We start from the raw sequence: 18,189 nt of genomic DNA, 5'->3' as shown, positions 1-18,189 counted from the left end.
ATTGCATATAGTTATTTAGTTCAGTGCCCTGTAGTCTACACAAAGTCTCAAAGAGCCATCAGTTTTTTTCACAAAAAATACAGGAGCACCTGCAGTTTTACCTAGGTTTTACTGGAGGTGCTCCCTTCATGCTGCTAGCTCTGGTTTGGACATAGAATTTATATGCCTGAATTGAACTGTGGGTCTGGGCTGAAGGTCAATGGGGCAATCATAAACATGATGAGGGGGTAGCAAGTGTGCATTCCATTTTTTGAAAACATCCTGGTAGTCCTTTGTACTTCACAGAAAGACGTGATCCATCATGCAGGATTTATGTTTCTCGGTCCAACAGGGTTGCCACCACGTGGGAGAACATCTGGTTTGCCGAAGGGGAACCCCTTGGCTTGGTTTCAAGGGTTTTGAGTTCTTGACTGAGAAGGCAATTCTCCCTAAAAAAGCTTGTCAGGAAGGTAATGATGTGTTGGGATCACGGAATATGGGGATCATGACGGATGAGCCAAGGTGCCCCTAAAAATCAGGCTAAATGCAAGCAGAAAGTAGGGGTAAACCATAGGACTTCCCCATGCTCCCCAGTCACCACCTGCAGGATCCTCAATTGCAGAGGAATCTGCAGTAGTGTAGATGGATAAGGAACACCTGGGTTAGCATAATCTTGGGGTTTCTTCTTGGTGGTACTCAGGCCTGAGTCCCCGACTGGGTGTGGGGTTAATCTCTTCCCTGTCATTGTCTTAACAGTGCGTTTGACAGGACATGTTACCACATTCTCTGCTCCTCCATAACAGAAGCAGAGTTCTCCTGTCTTCTGTGCTCTCGTTCGCCCAGTGATAGGCAGGTACGGCTTGGTATGGCTTGACCAAAACTGAGCTCATTTGGGTCCTGAGGGCTGAGCTTTGGGTAACGGTGAGAGGTAGGTGAGGTCCTCCTACGTTCCAGTTTCCATTCATGCAGTCTGGTGTCTATTTGGATGCCCAGGTCCATGAAGGCCTCTAAACTTGTGGGGAAGAGTCCACCTGTGCCTGCTCATATTTTAGTTCTTTGCAAAGGCCAAGCCAAATCTGATGGAGGAATGCAGCATTATTCAAGGCAGTATCTATGGCCAAGCATCTAACCTAACCAACATAAGAAGGGGCTAACCCCTGCGTTTGCCTAAGCTTTGGTAAGGCAGTCTCTGCCATGCAGACTTTGTGAGGGTCATCAAAAATAATGGCAAAGGCTTATATGAATCCCAGTTGGTCAGTACTGGGTGATTCTGTTCTGTAGGCAAGCTCAGTACTAGCCCCATCTTAACTTGATCTGTGATGTACTCCTGGGGCTGAAACATAAACAGAAGTCTGCAATAGGTAATGAACCTGCAAACCTATTGCAGATACCACCATCTCTCTCTCGCAAAGGAACTCTGGGGCTGGTCACCCAAGTTGGTGTTATACGAGAAGCCGAGTGGTTACCCACAGTCATGCTGAGCGCTGTAGCTTGCTCCTGCAAGGAACTATTTCCTGTCTGCAGCTACCATGCTTGGTCCCTCAGTTTCTGGCTGGAGGGTAGCCATCTGTTCCTGTGGACTCAGAGGCCCCTGGGGTGACAGCAGGGTTAAAGCCCCAGCAGTGTCCATACTCAGTCAAGGAGTTCCACAATAATGTCCCAGGGGAGACAAGGTTGGTCTGAGCAAGCTATGAGGGCCCATAACATGGGCTGTTTGACCTAGTGGTCTCAGCCAGGAGTAGCGCTGGGGTCATGGTCACGCCAAGGGGGCAAAGCCGGAATCAGCAACAAGAGTCAGGACGAGGAAACAGGAACAGGCAGGAGATGTGGTAGCAAGAACCAAGTCAGATAGGAGGAACAGGAGCAGGAGCCAGGCAAGGAGTCAGGGATTTGGTCTCAGAGCTCTGAGCAGCAACAGGCCTAGCAATTAGTTGCCCAGACAAGGGATGGGACAGAAACAGGAGATTTTATACCAGTGGTGTTTAAGCAGCGGTCTGTTGTTAGTCATCTGACCCCACTGAACCATTGGGTGTAGCTTCTAGTGGTGGGGTACTAGCAACAGTTCCCTTATCAGCCCTCACAGCTCAGTGGTGCAGAGGGTAAGCCTCCCATCAGCCCCACAAGCCTGGGTTCAAAACTCATGGTACCTAACAAATATACACTTTAAAATCAAGTTGGTCAGAGAATGGCACTAAACTTTTTCCATAATGTTCAATTAATCAGATCAATCTTGAGCCTTGTCTTCACTACAAAATAAAAGGTGTGTATTTAAGTTAGCTAACTCCAGTTAATATCCTAGTGAAGACAAGGCTGTAGTTTTCACATGAGTTAACAGATTGAGTTAGCATATTGAGGAACCTGGGGTTTAACTCGATGCTCTAACTCATGTGAAAACAGACAGACTGCCTTGTCTCCACTAGGATTTTAACTTGAGTTAGCTAAATTTGATTTAAGAACACTCCCTCCCCTCCCCACTGCTGTGAAGACAAAGCTTGAGTCTGCTGAGGTTTCTGGAAACATCCAGTCCGCTACTGGACATTAAGCATTGGTTTAACAAGTATTAGCAGAGTCTCGCCCACACTAACATTACTGCCTCTCTTTTCTGCAGTCATTCTCCCCCCCGCCCAAAAAAATTGGTAACTTGCCACCTTCCCAGCCTTACAAAATGGTAAAACTAGTTCCTTTTATCATTTGCTGAGAGTTACATAAATGTAGGGACTACAAAAACATTACAAAACTAAAGGCCTCAATGCACACTGCCTGGAGATCAAAAGCCACATCTACTCTACAATATATCAGACAGGCTGCTGACATTATCACCCTTCATAAGAAGTTGTGGCCTACAGGTCGCAGTATGCAAGGCTGTATGCTAATCTGAGCAGCGCAGCAAAGGATTCAGTCAATAGTCTCCCCACGTCTCAATAGGCTGTACTTCCTTATCAGAGAGGAGGGAGGCCACAAGCTGCATTACTAGAACTCCACTGTGGAGAGCGCCGCCTCAGACAAATGAAGGACTAAATGGTGAGGAGCTTTTTTTTTTTTAATGCAATTTAAAACTTCTTTTTTTTTAAGAAATCTGGTCCATTTGCTCTTCACTTGGCTATCCCAGCCTTTAGCAGCTTCTGAAGCTAGTACAAAACGTGGCTGACAGCCATAGCAGTAATATAGCACCCTTTGAGTGTCTGAAGTGTAAAGTTCATTAGTTCTACCTTAAGGTCACTCTTTTAATCCAACAGACAAAATTTTATTCACACTACTATGCTGTTATCTCAGAAGAATGAAAACTGAAAAAAAAAAAAACCACACCACAAACCAAGGATGGCTTGGATGCTTTTATGAGTGAGGAGGATCAGCACTACAAATGTAAATCACAGTCAATACTATTTAACAAGTTGTGAGAATGCACTGAAGCCATTTCTTGATTGTATCGTTAACCAAGTAAACTTAAATAGTACAGGTAAAATAAACTAACTGAAGAAAAACATTTCAATACAGGATAGTTAACGTTGATTAAATTATTAATTGAAGTTGGTTTACAAACAGAATTTAGTATGGTCTGTTGGGAATTCAAAGATATACAAATAATTTAAAGTATTTTAGTTTCTGCTGTATTTGTTGACTGATTTTTGTAAATACATTTAACAAAAAACGTTGCTTGAACCTCACAATCTCTTTTAAATCATTAAAAAATTGATATGCCATGAGAAAATTAATTTTTAAGTTGCAGGGGCTTTGTCTTTATAATTGTGTATGACACTTAATACAAATAAAAGTTCAGTGTTGTAAATGTACTTGCTCTGACCCTGATCCTGCAGAGAGTTCAGCACATGCTTAACTTTGCACATTATAAGTAGTCTGTCTTAAGCAACAGAACTATCCACAGTGTATAAACTTAAGCACATGCATAACTCTTTGCAGGATCGTGGCCTTTGTATCTATATTTGAGTGAGACATTGCCCTCTAGAGCCTATGATACTTACTACTAGTAGGAGTTCTCCTTTACCTCCAGTGCTAGAGCTTTGAGTTTGTGGGGCTGAAAGAAGAGGCTTTTAGTCCTGCTTTACCAGGTTGAGTGTGTGCAGTTGTAACAATGCTAAATTAGTATTTATTTCAAAATCTGTGCCCAAATGTATTCAAATTACTTAAATTTACTTGAAGGGCCTGATCCTACAATATTCCAAGAACTACCATCTCCTGCAGGATCCCCCAATTTACCATTAATTAATATTTTCCTTATAGTTTGGGTGCTTGTGCAGATATACCACTCTCACATTTCCTGCATTTACCCAAATGTGCTTTTTTTTATTTTACTCACCTGCACGCTAAGATGAATCCATTTCCTCACAAGAATTCTCCCCAGTGTCATTACTTTTATTGGCGGCTGCAAACCATTTACTGTGCGATAATAAAACATGGTCTCTTTTTCAGAGACTGTGAGTTTGAACACAGTCTGCCCATCAACAGCCTTTTCCATCACACACCTTTGGAAATAACCAAGAAAAACAACGTAAGGTCAGAGGCACACAGATAGACACACTCAAGCCAAGGTGCTATGCAGTAAAGTCATGCTAATCAGAATGTATTAAAATAAAATGTTAAAAATACAACCTGAGCGGATGCTCAGTGACCGAGGTGTCACAGAATGTACTACACACAAGGAAAAATATTTCTGCTAAAACCCCCTATAACTTGAAAGGAGAATCTTTATTTGCAATTTATTCCCCACAGTCTCGCTTCCTTTATTCATGGATCTCTGACAGAAAACATGGTGGCTGGCTATAGTCTGTAAAACTAATATTGAAACTTCTGGCTCATTAGTTTCTTTGCTGTACTTTTCCTACAAAGCTGCACAATACTGCATCCTGATAAGGCACTAAGCCACTAGCATACTTTCTTTTAATTTTAATAAAGTGAATATATGCGCCAGAAGGCCAATATTTTCCCACAGAACAGCTGCAGCACAGTCACAAGCAGTGCAAGATTCCCCCACATTGATCTGTAGATATGCCTCAACCTTCTCTAGAGAGCCCCCAAGTTGTAAGAAGGTTGTTCAGTCAATCCTTAGCTTTTCTGCTGAGATTTCAGGTTAGCACCAAATGCAATGTGGACACTGACGGACAAGGGACTGGACTGAGGCCACACAAATTCATATCACATATCTAGCTGAAAGTAGTTTTACCACATACCACCATGTTGTCGGAAGCTACGCAGCAGACAATAGGCTACGTAAGAGGCTTCAGACAGTAGGTATTTTAAGCACTACTGAGTGAGCAATCCAAAGCTGAAAAGCTTTACATTCCATTGTCAAGCCATCAAGCCATTCTGGCAGAATTCAACTCACCCATCCATGAACATGTTCATGAAGAGCCAGATTCTGATCTCAACTACACCGCAGTAAATCAGGAGTTAAACCAGTTTTACACTCATATCTCCATAGACCTCACTGAAGCAAGCGAAATAAGAATTTGTTCCAATATACTTTATTAGCTATTAAATCTCATTCCTTTATGTTGTCCACTCTGCCCCCTACACACAAAAGTATCACACCAGCTGGCTTATTGGTAAAGGTACCTTTGTCATTAACTGACTCACATTTAAAACCACTAAGAGAAAAATAAATGGATGTTGGCTGTTACTCTTTTTAGCCCCCAGGGATGTTGTCAATAAAATTTACTTGCCAAACACAAACTCCTATTTTCCAAACTTACTAAAAACACATTTCTTAATATATTGTTGATTGGTCTTCTCATTGTTTTGTTTGCCTATAAACATGCTAGTTCTGGTAGATAATACATGTGAGGGAAAGACACAGCTAAGTAGCAAAATATTTAGGAACTGGATTTACCCAGTTTCTAGATAAACAATAGTTAGATAATCCAAGATTTATTTATTTTACTTATCTAAAACAAACACCCCCCACATTTTTTATACCCACAGGTGTCATGACTTTAAGAAGGGAAGTGACCTTGATGTACTGAATTTTGAAAACTGGAAATTACAGATATGAATTGTGACCCACCCCTGAAAAGAAGAGGACGAAAGTGAGATGTGTGTGTGTGTAAGGGAGAAATGATGTCAATAAAGGTGAAATAGGTGAATAGGCATAACGGTATCAGTTCTGATTAGGAATGGTACTTTGCATTCCAACCAGACCTATAAAAAGGAACAGCCATTCTCTGTAACTGTTCCAACTTTCTGGTAAAACACAGAGACCTACTTCCTGGCTGTGAAATTCTTAGAACACACACATCTCCGATACTCAAAAAGAAAATGAGGGTGACCTATAGCATCCAGAAGGGGGAGGTGGAAGGGAAGAGAGGACAAACCAGGAAAGGGTGAGTGGGTCACCCCTTTATTGTCCAAAAGCAGAGAAATGCAAAGCTTTTTAAATTCCAGATGTAATGGTTACACAAAGACAACTTTCTATATTACATGAAATCTTAGTGTTTATCTTTTTTCTTGCTATTCTTTCCTCAGTTTCTCAAAATGCTAACTTAAAAGGGGGGGCCTATAAATATAAATACAAAACATGTATGTTAAAAGAACATGAAACTTGTAAACTTAGTAAATACCCATTCAATCTTAATTCTGCATCTTTGGGTGCATATTTGTCTTTCTATTATGGAGTCTTTCAGTCTCTCAACATTACATTCCTGGGTTCTATTCCTAGCTCTGGGAGCAAAGTGGGATCAAATGGTTAGAACACATTTCAAACAGCACAGGGAAGCACAAAGATTTGGCGGATTCATTCTGAAAGACAGTGAGAAAAAATGGACGCGACTTGGTCTGTTATATTTGAGATCAGAGTTCTATTCCAACACTGCCTGAAGTACTTGGGTAAATTTTCAGTTAAGCTAGTTGTAAAATGGGTGACTAATACTTTCCTAAAAAGAAAAGGAGTACTTGTGGCACCTTAGAGACTAACCAATTTATTTGAGCATAAGCTTTTGTGAGCTACAGCTCACTTCATCGGATGCATTTCCTGTCTCCTTAAGTGTTGCAAGGCAGTTGTGTGACGCCTTGGTCAGTTTGGCTCCCACTTCAGTGCCCCTCCTGTTATGTCAAATGGGATTTGGAGTGTGTCTCTGTCCTATAAAGACAGGTTTCAGAGTAACAGCCGTGTTAGTCTGTATTCGCAAAAAGAAAAGGAGTACCACATATCTATTCAGGGGACACCATCACAGGGCCTAATAACATCAGCCACACTATCAGAGGCTCGTTCACCTGCACATCCACCAATGTGATATATGCCATCATGTGCCAGCAATGCCCCTCTGCCATTTACATTGGTCAAACTGGACAGTCTCTACGTAAAAGAATAAATGGACACAAATCAGATGTCAAGAATTATAACATTCATAAACCAGTCGGAGAACACTTCAATCTCTCTGGTCACGCAATCACAGACATGAAGGTCGCTATCTTAAAACAAAAAAACTTCAAATCCAGACTCCAGAGAGAAACTGCTGAATTGGAATTCATTTGCAAATTGGATACTATTAATTTAGGCTTAAACAGAGACTGGGAGTGGCTAAGTCATTATGCAAGGTAGCCTATTTCCCCTTGTTTTTTCCATCCCCCTCCACCCCCCCCAGATGTTCTGGTTTAACCTGGATTTAAACTTTGAGAGTGATCAGTTTGAATGAGCTATTGCGAGCAGGAAAGTGAGTTTGTGTGTGTATGGAGGTGGGGGGGGGGTGAGAAGGCCTGGATTTGTGCTGGGGGTGGCCCACCTTGATTATCATGCGCATTGTAGGGAGAGTGGTCACTTTGGATGAGCTATTGCCAGTGGGATAGTGAGTTTGTGTGTGTGGTTTTTGGGAGGGGGTGAGGGGGTGAGAGAACCTGGATTTGTGCAGGAAATGGCCCAACTTGATTGTCATGCACATTGTGTGGAGAGTTGTCACTTTGGATGGGCTATCACCAGCAGGAGAGTGAATTTGTGTGTGTGGGTGGAGGGCGAGAAAACCTGGATTTGTGCTGGAAATGGCCCAACTTGATGATCACTTTAGATAAGCTATTACCAGCAGGACAGTGGGGTGGGAGGAGGTATTGTTTCATATTCTCTGTGTGTATATAAAGTCTGCTGCAGTTTCCACGGTATGCATCCGATGAAGTGAGCTGTAGCTCACGAAAGCTCATGCTCAAATAAATTGGTTAGTCTCTAAGGTGCCACAAGTACTCCTTTTCTTTCTGTCCTATAAAGATTTTTTCTGAGATACAGGGCCTACTACTGCTATGAGCATGTAAGGAAAGGTTCACCACACACCCAGTACAACAAAAGGAAAAAATGCAGCTCTATCAGCTCTGGTGATGTTGCCTTTTGTGTTGTGGACTACATGCCTGCTGAGTCAGACTTCAAAGCCTGTTTGTGTGGCACTAAGTGGTTGACTGGCTTTCTATGTGACCAGGCTGGTCCAATGTGTCTATCTACACAATACTCCAAGCACTCCCTCTGTCTGATGACGTGCTGAGCTTTTGTTCCAAGTTCACTCTACTATACCACCAGTTTGTAATCAACTACGGTCTATCAGCATAACATGCATGTATATGTACTGAACATCTATGGCCAAAGTCACAGAAACTCCCGGTATCCAATACAGACATTGAACAGAAACATTAAAATTAGGATTTTAAATTGTAAATCTCCATGATATTCCACATCTGAAAGCACTAGATATTCCCCTTGTGTAGTCATTTATGCTTCTGCAAAATGAGTGCAACATAAGGAGGAAGCCAATGAAGAACCAGGCATAAGACCTTGCCTATGACTGCTACTATCTAACAGAGGTCCTGATTCGGCAAAGCACTTAAATACATGCTTAACTTTAAGAAGATGATTAATCACATGAATTTCTATGCAAGTAGTCTCAGTACCACACTGAGTTACTTCAATGGGATTACTAATCTGTTTAAAATTAACCAAACGCTTTAATCCTGAGGGCATTCTGCACCAAAAAATTAAAAATTCTGCACACATTTTAAAATTCTGCAAAATTCTGCAAATCTTATTGTCAAATAAATGTGGAGGCTCCAGCATGGCACTGGAGTGGAGGGATACCTCAGTGGTTTGAGCACTGGCCTGCTAAACCCAGGGTTGTGAGTTCAATCCTTGAGGGGGCCATTTAGGGATTTGGGGCAAAAATTGGGGATCGGTCCTGCTTTGAGCAGGGGGTTGGACTAGATGACCTCCTGAGGTCCCTTCCAATCCTGATATTCTATGATTCTATGGAGAGCACAAGCCACTGACTGCACAGAGGTGGGAGATCACTGTGCAGCTCTCCTTGGGACACCATCTCAGCAGTGAGGCTGCACCCAACCGTGACATGGCGCAAGGACTGGGCCTGCCCCAGAAACACACCAGGACCCTGCCCCTCTGTGCCAGGTACACCAGGTGTAGGCAGGCAGGCTCAGCAAGGCAGGATCCAAATGTGAAGGGGCTTAGTGTGGGGGGTGTAGGTTCAGAGTGTTCTGTATGGTGCAATCTGGGTGTGGGTCACTCAGTGGGGGATCCAGGTGCAGGGGGATCTGGATGCACATGGGGGGGTTCTGGGTGCAATGATAATGGAATTCTGCAGTGGGGTCCAGGTGAAGGTGGTTGGGGCTCAGCAGGAGGGTGTGGGGGGATAGAGCTTGGCAGGGGGCTCAGGAGGTGGGGAGCTCAGTGGAGGGTCCAGATGCTGGGGGAGTGGGGCTCAGGTGCAGCTGGTTGGGGCTCAGCAGGGTGGGGATCTGGGTGCATGTGGCTCATTGGGGTGGTCCAGGTGCAGGAGGAGTGAGGCTTGTCAGGAAGGGTTCTAGGTGTATAGGGGTCAGGCTTGGCAGGAAGGTCTGGGTATGAGGGGGTCTCCCCCTGAGGAGTGATGGGTACAGGAAGCATGGGGGGCAGTTTGCAGAGCTTCCTCTAGCAGGGAGAGAAATCAGGGGGTGGGTTTGACACAGCCCCGGATGCCGTGCAGGGGAAGAGGAAGTCCCGTCCTCCCCAGCCCAGGCAGGACTAGCATCTGAGCTTAGGCACAGGGTAGGAGCCACCAGCCGGGTCTTCCCCAGTCTTGCCCCCTGCCCCACAGTGATTTACCTGGGCACCCGAAACATACTGCTGGGGAGGATCGGATGACTGCTCTTGTGGCTTCCCTTTGCTACCCCATCAGAAAGTCATTTTTCTGTGGGGAAGCGAAGAAATCCATGGGGGACATAAATTCTGCACATGCACAGTGGTGCAGAATTCCCCCCGGAGTAAATCTTGAGCACTTTGCTGCATCAGGGCTACAATTATTCCTTGAGATCAAGTTGAAGGGGCTTTACATTTGGTTCTGTCTGAAGGTTCTATACTTATAACCCTATCGTCTGTATGTATGTAGACATCGGTTTGTTACAGATTAGCACCCCAGGTTGGATTTTAACTTCTGTGGATTTCAGATGCTCAGGAGGCACTGGTCTTTACAGGTACTGTATGTAATATGCTGTCACAGCAGTTATAACCTATAACCCCCTTCAACTGTATCACAGCTGACTTTCTCCTTTAGCACAAGTGATAAGGACCTGCACTTTTGTTGCTGTAGGTCTCAGGTTCAACCACTAATTTTGACCACAATATCAATACATATATGTGGTCCACGGCTTAAGGCAAGGGAATTACGCACTGCATCTCAACATGTTGTGAGCTTAAAACACCATAGCTCTGCCATGCTGTATGAAAACCAAGAAGTGAAAATGACTAGAAACAAAAGAAAAAAATGTATTCTAGTTTTTGTCTAAGCTGAGTAAAGTACAAAAATATAAACAATCACTATCGAAAATGGTACAGAGGAGCATATTAGATTTTAAGATTCCACAGATATGGAAACATTTTATTTTTAATATATGTCCACAATGAACATATTACGCTTTTTGCATACTATACTTTAAAGGTCATCTGCAAAGAGGAAAACTTTGGGGATTGGGCTTTTCTTTATGAAGTATAAAGGCAGCCTCACAAGTTGTTTTTTTAAACAACCTGCTTGTGTTTTACATTAGATTCAGGTCCTCTCCAGGCTGAAAGACTGATGGGAGACCTGATATAATGATATCATGTTTGCTAGGAGAGTGAAATTTAAGCAATTGAAACAAGACGGAATTTTTAGTCAGTTTTTAAAACTTCATTTTTTAACACTTATTCAAACTTCAATGACTAACATTTTGAATAAAATAAGCCTTTGTTAAAAGGTTTAGCACCCTTTCAAATTCAATAAACATCCCTTAACCTTTCACCAACAGAATATTGTCCAATAAGAGATATCACCTTGTCTATCCCTAAACCTGGCAGAAATCCTCCAACAAAACTGTGACAACCAGACTTTATACTCCTGATATTTCAACTTTTTTTAAAGCAGATCGGGGGCTAGGGGGTTAATGTTAGGTCATCTTCATCCATCTTAAAAACAAAGCAAAAAAAGGGCACAAACCTTTTTTTTAAAAAAAAAAAATTTACAAATCTTTAAAAAAATTAATTATAAATTAGGTTCAAATACATTTAACTGAAAAAATTAATATGGGTTTGTATATGAATATCTCCATTGAAATTAATGGTGCTACTCATGAGTAAACACCGCAGGAACAGTCTTCATATGCCTTAATATTTGCAGAGAATGAAGCCCTTGATCTGAAATATAATTTTTTAAATGTCTCATAGTTTCCTACAATGCATCTTTGTTAAATTTTAAAAAGCACAGTAATAGCAGCTTCGACTACCATGATTTTTCAGAGCACCATGAAAGTAAACACTACTTACATTACACCTTCTTGCTCAGGTTTCAGCCAAACAGTTAATGTAAATGATGCTGTGAGCCTCTGAGAGCGGGGAGTAGAAAAACAATCCTTGTGATTACGAAAAATAAAACTTAGAGAGTTGATGGAGGAGCCTGGATGCAAATCATTCTTGTCTTCTGTGATACAAGTGCCAAGGCCTGTTGAGAAAAGTGCAGTGTAGGAGGCAGGTGAAGATCTATATGGACACTCCTGAATACAAAACCGCTGGGTACAGGACTGAATACTTTCAATAGCAATAGAACTGTGACAAAAAGTACTTTGGTCTGGCAATCCACACGTTGCTTGAGTTGGCACAATAGACACATTCTTGAAAGCTCCCACGTTTTCTAGTTTGGGGAAATGTCCCTGTGAGCTAACCAATGATAAGAAGGCGTAATAAGCTAAGAGTAATGTTTCAATGGCATGAAATAGGAAGCCACCGCCCAAGGAAAGAACCAGGCAATTCATGTTTACAAAAAAGTCTCCTGCGGATAAAGCATCCCTAAATAAATAATATCACCTATCTCGGCAACAATGCTTTCAAGAGCGTGGTTCTCAAATGATGCAGAGTTTCATCTTTGGGAAACCAAGGCAGGTTTGCATTCTCAGAGGACACGGATGTTCTTCTGGCCAACTGCACAGACGTGGGTGACCACCAGCATCTGTAAACCAATACAAACAAACAGTGCCCATGGGATGAATGTTACTTTCTTTTTTTTAATTGAAAATATCCTGTTGGAAATATTAGGGGCCATATTCTTCCTTCAACTTCAGGTCAGTGTGTCAAACCAGCAGTCTTTGCTCAAACAAAATTCGCTTTAACTTCAGTCTTATTTAACTTGTGGGGGTTTTGTTTGAGTAAAGAATGTAAGATTTTGCCTAATGGAAGTTGCATACATATATCTGATTGCAGAGTTTGGCCCAGTTCTATTATGGTAAAACACACAATTACTTCAAAAGTAATGAAAAAAAGAGCTATATTATATAAAAGCACAGTTTAGTTCCCAGATATATGTATTTAAAATTTTTCTTTAATAAAACCTAGAACCTCAAACTTTACAACATAATTATTTTTAAAAAATTCATGTGCATGTCAGCTCTACAGTTCCGTATTTAAGCCATACAGACTATCAACTATACAGTTCTATATTTAAAGTTCACAGAATGTTCAGCCATACTATACCAAAAACTGTTCACCTGCACTTATGACACAAAATGCAACACACAAAAGGTGCATCCAAAGTTTGAATGAAAAATGATAGAGTTTAAATTTGCAAAGCTCTTTGTGTCTTACCCCATTGTCCATTTGACGCAGCTCCTTTTAGCTCTCAGTAAAGCTGATTAAAAACATATCGCCATCTGTCCTGTGTGAACCTTTTAATAGAAAAGGTCTGCGCTGTTTACCGACACTATAGATATATAATTTGGGTTATCTATGGACAGCTCGCGCTATTTAATTACAATTGATAAATAAGTTGAGTTACCGTTATTTATTGCATTTCAAAGAAGAGGATATTGCTCCCTCGGTTTGACAATTGACTCATTGGTAGGAACACTGGCTGCCGTTGCCTGGCAACACCATGCTAACCCCACTTACTCTTTGTAAACAGGCCTTGGCAGCAGGAACACTCAGACTCACAGGTAAGCACTTTATTAACTGGAGCTGGAGAGCAGTCAGCTATTTAGCCTAGTTACAACAGCCTAACTCCTCAAGCCTTCATCTTGTACTCCTGACAGTGGCTAGGATCTGGGTGCCTCCCACACATACATAATTTTAAAGTAACAGTACACAACACACACACCTCTTTCCACACACACACCCCATCTCCCTCCTGATTTTGAAAAAAAGGAGCAGATTGTCAAGCAATTTTCCTGTCACTCAAGTTTAAGGTATAAAATGTTTAATACAGCAAGTGATGACAATTCATTCCTCTTTGTGGGTTACAGAGGTTACAAGCATTTAAACTGCTGGAAAACTGACTTTACCATTGGTTTAGTATGGACTCTTTATACTTGGACAGCATGTATCTGAACTTCCTGTAGGTTGTGCCACATCTGGCACGTTCTCTGCCGTTTGGGTTTGGAGAGTCAGAGGTTCTGTGTGCCTGCAATGGTATTGCCGTCTGGTCAAAAATAGGTGTTTGTCATGCATCCCATACTTGTTTTATGAGCTAAGATGTTAAGTGAATTCCACAGATGAGAACAGAGGAATAGTTTCTCTTTTGGACCAACTTAAAATATAGGCAGTTGTGTGAAAGCAGTTAGATTTGTGGGCAGAAGACAGAAGTAGAACATGCTGTGACAGACTGTACCCCCGTGTCCACACCCTACACACTATCGTAACAACCTTTGTATAGTATCATTTGAAAACTCAATTTGCTGGTCAATATTGTCCTGATAAAACAGGTGTGGCAACATTGTAATGTGAAGTTATAAGATTCCACTGTATAGTGTTAACACGTGTTCCAAACCAAGTTTGGGAAACAGGTTTGTCTCCAACAAAGGAATGTGTGCTCTGCTTAATTTGCATTTAAGTAGTAAACAAAGTCATCATGATTTAGTTGGTGTTGGTCCTGCTTTGAGCAGGGGGTTGGACTAGATGCCCTCCTGAGGTCTCTTCCAACCCTGATATTCTATGATCAGCCAGGAAGGGACAACAGAGGAGAAAAAGCAGAGAACATCCTTCTATCTCCCAGTACCCATCTGGAAGTGTTTTTGACAAGAGGGACAAACTATAAAAAGGAGAGGCAAACACCTCAAGACACCCCATCTCTCTCTCTCGCTCTGCCCAATCACATTCACAGCACCAGAAGTGACACAGAAAGCATTTATTGAACTCTGAGCGAAGGGGTTCTCACCTAAGAAATTTGGTCAGTAAGACTGATAAAAGCACATGGTGAGACACTTTATTTGACTCTGAACAAGTTTAAGTTAAGCACCAGTAGCATTTTAACTTTATTTTCTTGTAACCATCTCTGACTTTTATGCCTCATTACTTGTACTCATTTCAAATCTCCCAGCGTAGTAAATAAACTTGTTTTATCGACTCCAGTGTGTTTAAATTGAAGTGTTTGGGAAACAATTTGAGGTAGCAAGTTGTGAAGATATTATTTCTATTAAAGAAATAACAGACTTCATATAAATTTGCATGGTGCAGGAGAGGGCCGGGCAGTACAGGATATACATTTCTGGGGGGAAATCTAAGACCGGTTGGGGTCAACTTGCAGTAAAACCAAAACTAGTAAGAGCCAAGTTGTGGCTGGCTGGCTGCAGCATACTCTCAGCTATGTTTGGGTGACTTGCATGCTAGAGGCTGTTCGTGAGGAGTCCAGGCAGAGGCTATAGAAACAAAGCATTGTAAAAGGCACCCCAGGTTAGAGAGCAAGGGTGACACAGCTACTGATTAGTCTGCGTTGTATCCTCGTGTGTCACCTGTGCTAAGTGTATTTATAACATGATTCCACAATCATGACATCACCTCCATATATATATGGTTTTACACACACAATAATGATTACCGTGATTTACAAATTTTATTGGCAATTATAGAATTATTGTTTCTTTTTCTGCTGTAGGTGATAAATTGCAAAAGTTGACAATTTAACTTGTGTCTTTTATATGACTGCAATATCTTGACTTAAATTTACACAAGAGACAGCTGAGATGAGACTGCCCAATCATTTATCTAGCTCAGTCTTCTGAATAAATTAAATTGACTACTCATGCTTATGACATGGACAGACATGCTTCGTTCTCCTAAGACAAACACATGTTGTTATGCCAGTTTTGTAGTGCATGTTTCTCTCCTTGGTATATTTCCCCCTCTGCATAGAAACTCTAGATACCAGTGTTGACAGGGCACACAAGTTTATCTTGATTATCATACACATTGTAAGGAGAGTGATCACTTTAGATAAGCTATTACCAGCAGGAGAGTGGGGTGGGGGGAGAGAGAACCTTTTGTAGTGATAATCACCTATTTTTTCATGGTTTGTGTGTATAAAAAGTCTTCTGTACTTTCCACAGTAAGCATCTGATGAAGTGAGCTGTAGCTCACGAAAACTTATGCTCAAATAAATTGGTTAGTCTCTAAGGTGCCACAAGTACTCCTTTTCTTAGGGCACACAAGTGTGTCAGTTTTGGTATGAATCATCTGTCCGTGTAGCATGGCAGCGTTAAAACAGCATCCCAGTCTATGAATGTTGTTGCGATTCAAATACAAGACAGAACAAAGCTTTAAGCAAGCAAGCAGGCTGGTCTGCCAACGGGCTGGTCCTGTCAGCTTTCCACCCTCTCCTTTATTCTCTCTCTCCCCCCGCGCATTACATTCTCCAACAGATAAAAGGAATACACTGGCTTTGTTTAACATTCTTATTTACCAATTTCTATCTACCGCATTCCTTGCTCTCGGGCCTTGAGCCCAGTCCTGGGAGGCTTCCCACGGTTCATGTCATCTGGGCGAGATTCCAAGGTTCATGCCCTTGAGAGGAGCCATGTGTGCACTGCTCCTACACAACACTCCGGGTGTGCCCTGAATGTTGCCAAGTGCACGAACCTTGTATGAATGCTACAGAATACCATTCTCACGTTCTCATCAATGAACCTTCATGAGAGGGTTGATCAGACATACCTCAGGACAGAGCAACTCCAATTAATCTCTCTCCACCCAATATTTAAGTAACTGCAAGGTTATATCTTTGCAGTTGAAGTAACATGGGTTGCAACCTGATTGATATTTTCCCTAACAATTTAGTCAAAATAGTCTCAAGTGACTTGTGATCTGGCTTCACTTGGACCTCACTCTGTCTCTGTACTGATGGAATTAGTTTTGTAGCAAACAAATGCCAAAGATTCTCTCTGTCAAAACTCTTAATGCATATTTATCAGGTCCTTCATCCTATATTAAATGAGCTCCTAGACCACCACGCTTGGATTATATCCACCTAAACAGTGACCTTTTTGCTAGGGTCATAAAATCCAAGTAGTGATACCTGCCGAAGTGTTGTTTTCAATGACTGTAGCGTGTGTGTTTCTGGTGATAGCACCAAGATTGCCAGGCTCCAGTGAGTTACTTTGTCCAGAATATTCAGGAATAGGTATTGTACCCTCTCAAGGTATTGTAACATCCCATACTGTGACACTTCCTAGGGTACAATCTGGACTGTTGGATAGCTGTGTCTCCTCAGTTCTCTAACCTGAGGTGCCTTTTACAGTGTTTCACTCTGATAGCAGCCACTCCTGACCAGCTCTCTCAGCCTTCAGCATGTAAATTACCCCTAGCTTTATTGCAAGAGTGCTTCAGCCAGCCTGCCACCCTTGAATTATACTGCAGAGCGACACCAGCACATGCCCAGTCCCAGATGACTTGTGCCCAGAAATGCACATCTTGTACTGCCCAGCTCTTTCCTTCTAGATACAAAAAGTTTGTCATTTCATGAATAGAAAAGGATATGCACAAACCCCGTTATCTCCAATGCAGGCTCCCAAACATTTCAAACAACAAAACAAGTTTATTAACTACAGAAAGTGATTACAAGTCATAGGCATAAAAGCCAGAATTGATTACAAAGAGATAAAATGCAAACTAATACCCAACTTAACAAGCTAAGTCAACTTAGAGCAAAAACAGTTTCTCACACCACATGCTTACAGCAGTATGGCTGGATCTGTCAGCCATGACCCCTCCCCCAGGTCAATGATGCTTCTTTTGTCTTTCAAACATTGTTGATGCTATAAGTAGAGGTGATGGGAGAGAGGTGACTTTGGGCCCCTGTTCCTCATTTTTATATCTCCAGCTGGGGTTCAGGTTACAGCAAGTCTGTTCCTTCGCCAAGATATAACCTTTTCACCCATACCCTTCTTAAAAAGACAAAAACCTCTTAAGCACATGATGGCTCATTTGATTATGTTGACATCTGGCTGAAGTGTTGACTAGCCTTTTGTTTCTAGGGAACTGGTCTGAAGTTGTTTCCCCAGACTTGGAACATGCCTTAGTAAAGTCATAGAGTAGAATCTTATAACTTTACATAGAATGTTGCCACATACATTTTACCAGGACAATAATGCTCAGCAGATTATGAGTTTTCAAATGATACCTCACAATTTATCATAGTCTTGTAAAAAGGATGAACTATCACATATACATATCAGCAAGTAGAGCCTTGTAATCTGACCCAAACCCACCACTTGTAGTCAGGTTCCACAGTTTGCAGTCAGGTATGCAAGTGATTTGACATGTTTGTGTTGGGTTGGGCTTTAAAATTTGGCGGAAGCAGATTGGTGACAGGCATGGCATCGCAGCTACAGGAAGTAGTCATTTGTTTACATTGGCCAGTAGTGAGCAGAGGTAGCACCACCAAGGGTGGGAGGGCAGTGCTTGCACTAGCTGTTTCTTACCTTGACATAGCCCAGCTCAACTGCCAG

General features: G+C 41.9%; 1 protein-coding gene across 1 annotated transcript in view; it reads right to left on the bottom strand.

The window, feature by feature from the left end:
- The window catches only part of USH2A (usherin), a 571,967-nt gene extending 559,733 nt beyond the window's left edge, over window positions 1-12,234 (bottom strand). The window contains exons 1-2 of the mRNA XM_073338913.1: window positions 11,750-12,234; window positions 4,295-4,460 (exon numbers count right to left, since the gene is read on the bottom strand). Of these exons, the coding sequence (XP_073195014.1) occupies window positions 4,295-4,460; window positions 11,750-12,234 (651 nt within the window). The remainder of the gene's footprint in view (window positions 1-4,294; window positions 4,461-11,749) is intronic.
- Window positions 12,235-18,189: the final 5,955 nt, after the last annotated feature.

The sequence above is a fragment of the Lepidochelys kempii genome, chromosome 3 (genome assembly GCF_965140265.1).
Source record: "Lepidochelys kempii isolate rLepKem1 chromosome 3, rLepKem1.hap2, whole genome shotgun sequence".
In the NCBI taxonomy this organism is placed as follows: domain Eukaryota; kingdom Metazoa; phylum Chordata; order Testudines; family Cheloniidae; genus Lepidochelys; species Lepidochelys kempii.
The sequence above is the reverse complement of the archived record's forward strand: the minus strand, read 5'-3'. Positions and strand labels throughout refer to the sequence as shown.